Source organism: Alligator mississippiensis, chromosome 3 (assembly GCF_030867095.1).
Source record: "Alligator mississippiensis isolate rAllMis1 chromosome 3, rAllMis1, whole genome shotgun sequence".
NCBI lineage: Eukaryota > Metazoa > Chordata > Crocodylia > Alligatoridae > Alligator > Alligator mississippiensis.
The window spans coordinates 275686089-275693929 of NC_081826.1; the positions used below are offsets into that span (position 1 = coordinate 275686089).

The following is a 7841-nucleotide window of genomic DNA, read 5'->3' on the forward strand; positions in this document are numbered from 1 at the left end:
GCAGACCTGGAAGTGGACCAGAAGTGCTTCTGGTCCACTTCTGGGTCTGCTGCCAAGAGCGCTGGGGAGCCCCCCATGCTTCTGTGGGACACTCCATGCACCCCAGTATAGCAGCATTCACAAGCCCCTGCTACCTAGAGGTATGTAGAAAAAACATTTAAAGCTGTGTCCATGTCCAAATCTGAATCTTTCCAAATTGATTAAGGGAGATTAAAGGGTCCTCTGATTTGATTCGGTGGCCAAATCTCCGAATCTGAATCGGAATGAATCTCCATTGAATTGAATCAAAGACCAAAGCTTTACACAGCCCTACTAGAAAGTGATATCAGAGGTCATTCAAGTCACTGTTGGTAGAATGTGTTTATAAAATAATGATACTTTTGTAAATCATTGCTAGGTACATTCTCTAAAATGAAACATCATGTTTTTTTAACCAATCATTTCTCTTCACAACAGCTGCAGTCTGCCTTAGACCATTAACTTCTGATAGCATCTCAGTAGTCCCACTTAAAAAAGAGTACAAAATGAATGAAACCATACAGTTAAGATGTCCTCCTGGCTTCATTGTTACTGGTCAAAAGCACTATACTTGTGGGAAAGAGATGTCCTGGATACCTCCTCTGGATACCTCCTCACTTACTTGTGAAAAAGGTAAGTAATTACCTGCAAGTAATTAGCACATTATTATTTTTAGCAATTAAGTTGTAAGATTGTGCATTGAACAGAGTGTATCCAACTGGTCCAGTAAAGGCTACCTTTGAGTTGTGATCATTTCACTATTATGTTGAAGCTTTTAACTTCCTAACAGTAGATGTGCATGTAGTTTCCTGGAATCATAGAATAGAAGGACTGGGAGGGAGCTGTAAGTTCATCAGGTCTGGTCCCCTGCCATAGGCAGGAGGTAATTGGGCTCAAACGAGCACAATGAGGTGCTTGTCCAGCCTCCTCTTGAACACGTCCAGGGATGGTGACTGCACAACCTCTGCTGGGAGTGTGCTCCAGATTCTAGATGTCCTTACGGGAAAGAAGTTTTTCCTTATGTCTAGCTTAAATTTTTCCTCAACTAGCTTATGTCCATTGGTCCTTGTCCTCCCAAGGGGTGCCTTTCTGAAGAGTTGCTCCTGTAGATCTTGGTGTTTGCCCCAACATACTTGTAGGCGGCTATCAAGTCACCTCTCAGTCTTCTCTTACACAGACTGAAAGAACCCAGTTCCCAGAGTCTCTCCTCATAGGGCCTAAGGTCTGAGATGACATCAGAATCCAGTTCCCTCCCATAATAAACATACAACCGGAATATATCAAATTGCTAAATAAATAAAGCAGGCTGTTTAAAAGCGTTATGGAATTTAAGCCAACGTCATAAACTTCTTCAGCGTGACTCATCTTCTCTTCTACCTATGTAATTATTTACAATTTGCCCTGACAAAGACATTCAGATTCATTGGTCATAAAGGCAATATATTTACCTAGCTAAATAGAGAGATTGTATCACTGGTTTGTAGGAACTACTCATTGAATGCTCTGTCAGCCGGTTCAAAAAGCATAGTATCTGCCAAGGCCTGAACTTGTTGAAGTCAGTTGAACTCATGTAAGGGTCTAGCTGCTTAGAGCTTCTTGGCACTTCTATGAATTGCCTTCCAGTCCCTATTTTCTCTTTCAGATGAGCAAACAAGGATAAGAGGTCATTGCAAGCTAGGAGAAAAACAAGTTGGATCCCAATGTGTTTGCACATCTCCAGATGAAGACTGCGGGTACGTAGAAATAAAGGCAGAGCCACTCCTTGGGACTATTGCTGCTTGTACTAACATGACTGCTACTTCAAACTTCTCTTCTAACTGAGAATCCTCTTTACAGATTGGAGCATATGTTGTTTTACACTGATAAAATGTGCAGAATTAAAATAGTATTTGGTGTTTGTAGGAGTGTAGACTGGATTATCACCTAGTAATCTGTATTTTATTCATAATCTTCTCCAGACCTTTCAGAATATTTTTCTTTCCTTCTCTCAACCTCATTTAGCTCAGGCATATACTTCTCCTAACTATAGCCTTCTTTTCTCCAGATTTTCCTGTTTCTTTTCATCATATTTTCTGTACTCTCTCACTTGTGCCTCTCGTATGTGATCTGGATCTGGTGACTGCTGTTGTACCAAACCTATTGTTCTCCTGACTCCCCAACACCTCTCTGGAGGCTAAATCCCTCTACCTCTGCCGATCCCACCAAACCCTCTAAAAAATAATAGAAACCATTCTCTCTCATTTTCCTGAGTTCCAGTCTACCTCAAAATGCATTGTGTGCTTCTTTCATGGAAGTCCTGGATTGTCTAAGTCTTGAATTCTGCAGTACTGATGATGAGTCTAGTTCATCAGTAGGATACACCAATATAAAAAAAATCACTGTAATGAATCAAACTCAAGGACTGCTTTTTCAATAGGTACAGAGAGAATAACAGATATTTGACAGGCATCTAGAACTCCTGAGAGAGATTATAATAAGCAAGGAAGTCAATTTAAGACAAAATTATCTTTCATCTGGGGTGAAGATTGTGGTTTTCTTTGTTCTTCAGTTTTAACTTTTTTAACTTTACCTCCTAGCAGGCATGACTCTGAAGATATCTGCCTACTAAATGCAGATACCAAACAGAACTTTACAGAGCCCAGCTGTGAGTATTTAGCTGAAAGATGCCAGGGTGAACAACAGTTCCATTTCCTGCATTTGGGCCCCTGCGATGATAGTATTGACCTGAAGTGGGCCACAGAAAGGGTAAACCTTTCTATCAGCAGCATAAAGAAAGACCACTGTGGATATGACACATGTTATGACTGGGAAATGTGTACAGGTAAGACATAAAAATGCTGTGACTTAACTAGACCATTGACTTTTAAGACTATGGTTACTCCTTTGGACTGGGATTGAACTTTACAAACACTGTGGGCGCATCTATACATGTTTACTGCACAGTACAGGTATGTGTCTACACCTGCATGTCCGTACTGCACAATAAATATAGCAACTTATGCCGATTTGAGTGTAAATTTCATACCTGCATCATGCAGGTATCAAATTTATGTCTGATTAGTTACTGCACAGTAATGCATGTGTAGACGCCTTACTGCGCAGTAACACTATGTGTGTACTGACTTGGGACTAACTTTAGTCTCAAGTCAGACCACACACAGTATTAATGCGCTTTAATGCCTGCATGTGTAGACACCAGCCTATTCCTGCTATTCCAGTAAATTTAAGTCAGCATAAATGCACGTGTAGACATGCCCTGTATGAATACAGGCACTCCTCACTTAACGACCGAGTTCCGTTCCTGCGACTAGGTCGTTAAGCGAATTGGTCGATAAGCGAGGAGCCACCCCTTGATACTGCGTGCCTTGGCTTGAGACGCCGCGCTGCCGTTTCCACAATACGTTTCGTACAATACCGACTGCTCGGAGAGCTGGTCGTAAGTCTGCGCGGTTGTTAAACAGGTAGGTCGTTAAGTGAAGAGTACCTGTATTCATTATAAAGTTTCACATACTTTACCAATTAGTTGGTAGCCCTTCACCCTTCAGAATACTGAGCCTTGTGAGCAAGTATTTTTCTCATGTAACCCGAGTTGTGTAGAGCTCATTTGGGAATTACTATTCTTAGGAGGAGCAGTCTTCCGGGAATGAACATTAGCACTGGATGACAGTGAGCTGATGTTCCAGCATCATTTGAGGAATGTTGGTTAATGAGGGTTGTGATTTTGTGAAGACAGTATGATACTTGTGTGCTTATAATTATAGGTGAAACATTTAAGGATAGTGCTGGTTTATTTTTAATTCTATATCTTAAAACAGAAGTGACATAAGTACATCAATATTCCATGAATTATATTCATTGACAAACTATATATGCTCTCTCTTAGGATTTCATGTCCCAGCTTCCTGTATTCAGATAACTCTGTCTATTTAAAAACTCCTTGGTAACAGAAACAGTACAAAACCTCAGAGTTCAGGTTCAAAAAAGCATTCCAAGTGCAGGGGTATGTATGTAGCATATCCATGTTGATGAAATCTAGAAAACTGGAGAGGAAATGCTATGAGATTAGATGCACTCTGTGATTTTTGCCATCTTAATTTATTTTCCTTAAATGCTATGCTAATTATGATGCTTACATTATGACTGCCTAATATACTGGTTTAGGCAACTAGAAAACTAAGCCTTCCACATTTTGCTAAAATTTTCTCTGCAAGTAGTATATTCACTCTAGATAAGTGGCATAAATATATACAGGTGTTGTTGTTTTCTTTCAAGCCTACCAAGTTAATTTATAGACCTGCCAAGTACAATATATTAAGGCTATACAGGCAGTCCTCAGACTTACAACACAATTGGTTCCAAAAAAAACGTGTCTTAAGTTGAAATGTAGCTCGGAACCAATTTTCTCATAAGAAACAATGTTATAAATGGGGGATTGGTTCGTGAACCAAGGCCTGATATTCTATTTTCACCAAAAATACACCAGAATTTTGTACTCGATCAATTATAGATGAATAATATAGCTACATTAATGTATTTATATTGTATATAGCAATCATATTGATTTGGAAGGACTTATTTGAGGTGACTTTGCTGGACTTTTTGAAAGGCTCTTGGTTGGACTTTCTGAAGGATTCTTGGCTGGAGTCTTCTCAGGAGTCTTGGCTGCAGGTCTTTCTGGAATCTTGTCTTCTTTCTTTAAAAAAGTGTCCAAAGACGTTTGGACAGATGTTCTCCAGGGAGATGAATGACACAGTGAACTTGGTCACTAGCATGGTGTTGCATCGGATCAAACATTGTAAAGTTGAAAATGACATCATGAAGTTGAAACAGGGTGTCAATTATAAGCGTTGTAAGTGCTAAACGTTTGTCGTGGAAACACACAGCATACTTTTGGGTCAGGTCAGCAGAAGCTTTTATTCAAATGAAACTACAGCTGTAGGGGGGACCCCAAAGTGACATGGATTTCCCAAGCACTTGGAAGGGGTTCCCCCCCAAGAGCAAAATCAGGAGGCTTATATACTTTTTAACAGTCGCTTACAACTCAGGTGATCATATAGTGGAATTAGCTAGAAAAGCAGCTACAAACATTACTTCATTACTTCTTTGCTGTTATCAGGATGAGAACTATGAGGGAGACAAAGAGGGAAATAACACTCCCTTCTTGCACCTGGAAATCAGAGTTGTACATACTTTTTTCCTATCTTCAAGGCCGCGGTGAGTGAAGCAGTTGCAGAGGAGTTACAAAGAACAAACACTTTCCCTTATCTGTTCTACTATACAGAGCCAGCAATTCCCCACAAAGCAGTTATGTCATCTTATAACTCGTATGATCAAAGTTTAAGGCATTTATTTTTTCTGATTTCACACGTCGTAACTCAAATCATAAGTTGAGGACTGCCTGTACCATGATTTATTCATGTCACTGTTGTTGTTCTACTCTGAGGGATATTATGCTTAAAATATTTGTCTAACTTTTTGTGAAAATGTGTTTGTTTGCTAGCATCCGTGAATATACAGGGTTTTCTGCTTGTGAAATATTTCTGAAGATGTCTACACTCATTGTGCAACTTTCCTATTTACTCCATAACAGAGTGATAACAGCAGTGTTTTTTCCTGTAAATTTGTGAAATACATTTTGGCTTACAGTGCACAAAGTAGTTCTGCCAAAAAAAGATGGATAGCAGCCACATTCTTCCATGGCTCTGTGTGTGTGTGTTGGGGTGGGGTGGGGGATGGGGGAGGGTTATATGTGTTTGTGCACGTGCATGCATGTATGCACATCTGTACACAGCTCTGAGAGAGTTCCTTTAAAAAGTGCCCCTCAATGTGAAAGAATACAGAGGCATTGCTTAACAGCATTTTCCGCTCAATGCTTTATGGGTCCAAAACCCAGCTCAAAACTACCCTCCATCTTTTTTAATACTTTACTTACTACTTTCTCACTGCTACTGCCCATTCTTCCCAGTTAACCATGACTTTTTGCAGTAAGGGTACATCCAAATCATTAAAACTGCTACTATGTACCTTATTTGTATCTACTGGGCTGAACATGAGTACCCTATAGCCTTTCAACACTACCTCACAAAATACTTCACCTTTTAATATTCTTCTTTCAATAGTATCACTGACGCTAGAGACAACAGAATATGTTGTGTTAGGATATAGCTATATTTTTGTAACAAACATCTTTTTCTTGGCTCTCTAATACCAATGAGCTGCTACGTAACCCAGTGAAGAGAACTGAGGTACATACTTTTACAAAACTAATTTTCAAATCACTTCTAAACCTTTTCATTCACAGAGTCACAGTGCCTCTGCCTCATGCCATACCAGTGTCCAAGGGATGAGAACCAGCCTTATTGTGTCCGAATGGGATCTACACGCAGAAAGAAGACGTCCAACCTCTGTATACTGGGAGCAATGTTGTGTGCTAAAATGAAGATAGAAATATTATATCCTGGGAAATGTGTAGATTTAGATTAACATGTTGAGGGAGACAGATAACCTCACTCTCACTCTCACTCAAGAAATCCCATCGTTGAGCTTCAAGAATGTCATCTTTTTGTAGTAATGCTAATGAATGCTTGGAAGGTTCTAATCCTGCAACCCTCACTGAAATGGCCAAGCAAATTGACTTTTATTAGTAAATGTTTAGGATATGAATCCAAAAAAAATGACAAAGCTGGTAGGGAAATACATATCGCCCAAACGAGGGGCTAACATTAGAGGGATGGGGGTGAGGAGGGGCACGCAACTAGGTTACAGAAAATACAATATTAGCCAACTAAGCCCGGGGATGGGGAGAGGGGGAAAGGAGGAAGGGGAGCGAGGGGGTTCGCGATGCTGAGAGAGAAAGAAGATAGATACACACAAACGCGTTACAATGGTCTGCAATGGTGGAGGAATTGGTTCGAAGAAAGTCTCTCATGTCCAAACTACAGTGCTTGCATTACTATTCCATGGATGTGACCCTAGACAATATTATGGTCAAGCCTTTTAACAATGTTACAGTATCAAACTCCAAACATGTAGGAATCATGCATATTACCCTGCATGTTTTTTGTCTTTATGTGAATAAAGACTAATAGTATAAGAATACTGAGTCCTAATAATATCGATTGCTCAAGGACCTAATAATATAAACACATTGGCTGCTTCCATACAAGCACAGCCATGTGGTATGTGGTGCCACAAACACATCTGCAATGCCACATACTGTATATTCAGATGTTCTCCATGCTGCAAGGGAGCATTGCCTGTTAGGGGTGTGCGAAGTGGGCCCTATTCGATTCGGATTTGGCCTGAATCAGGGACAGTGATTCTATTCATTGGTTCGAATCACTGTTCCTGATTTGATTCAGCTGAATCTGAATCTGAAGATTCAATGCCGATTCGGAGAATCAGAGATTCAGACATAGACACAGCTTTAAATGTTTTTTCTACATACCTTGAGGTATCAGGTGTGGCTTGTGAACGTTGCGATGTTGGGGCTCATGGAGCATCCCACAGGAGTGGCGGGGGGGGGGGGGGGCCTTCCACATGCTTGGCAGCAAATCCAGAAGCAGACCACAAGTACTCGATTGGCTGCGAGGCAGACACAGGAGGCACTTCCTGCCGAGCCGGGGTGGGGGGCCCCAGTGCGCTCCCCGGTGGACCTGCAAGCAGACCAGAAGTGCTTCTGATCCACTTCTGGGTCTGCTGCCGAGCACGCTGGGGAGCTGCCCATGCTTCTGTGGGGCACTCCACGCATCCCAGCATCACAGTGTTCACAAGCTGCCTGCTATCTAGAGGTATATAGAAAAGACACTTAAAGCTGTGTCTAT

The 7841-nt window shown here is 41.0% G+C and overlaps 1 protein-coding gene across 3 annotated transcripts in view; it reads left to right on the forward strand.

The window, feature by feature from the left end:
* The window catches only part of LOC102571296 (complement component C6-like), a 43850-nt gene extending 36736 nt beyond the window's left edge, over positions 1 to 7114 (forward strand). For 2 of the 3 annotated variants that reach the window (XM_014594009.2, XM_019495852.2), the window contains 4 exons: positions 457 to 651; positions 1661 to 1751; positions 2595 to 2839; positions 6320 to 7114. In XM_014594009.2, the coding sequence (XP_014449495.1) occupies positions 457 to 651; positions 1661 to 1751; positions 2595 to 2839; positions 6320 to 6501 (713 nt within the window). In that variant the 3' untranslated portion in view covers positions 6502 to 7114. The remainder of the gene's footprint in view (positions 1 to 456; positions 652 to 1660; positions 1752 to 2594; positions 2840 to 6319) is intronic. The other variant, XM_006277878.3, reaches the window with a different exon arrangement.
* Positions 7115 to 7841: the final 727 nt, after the last annotated feature.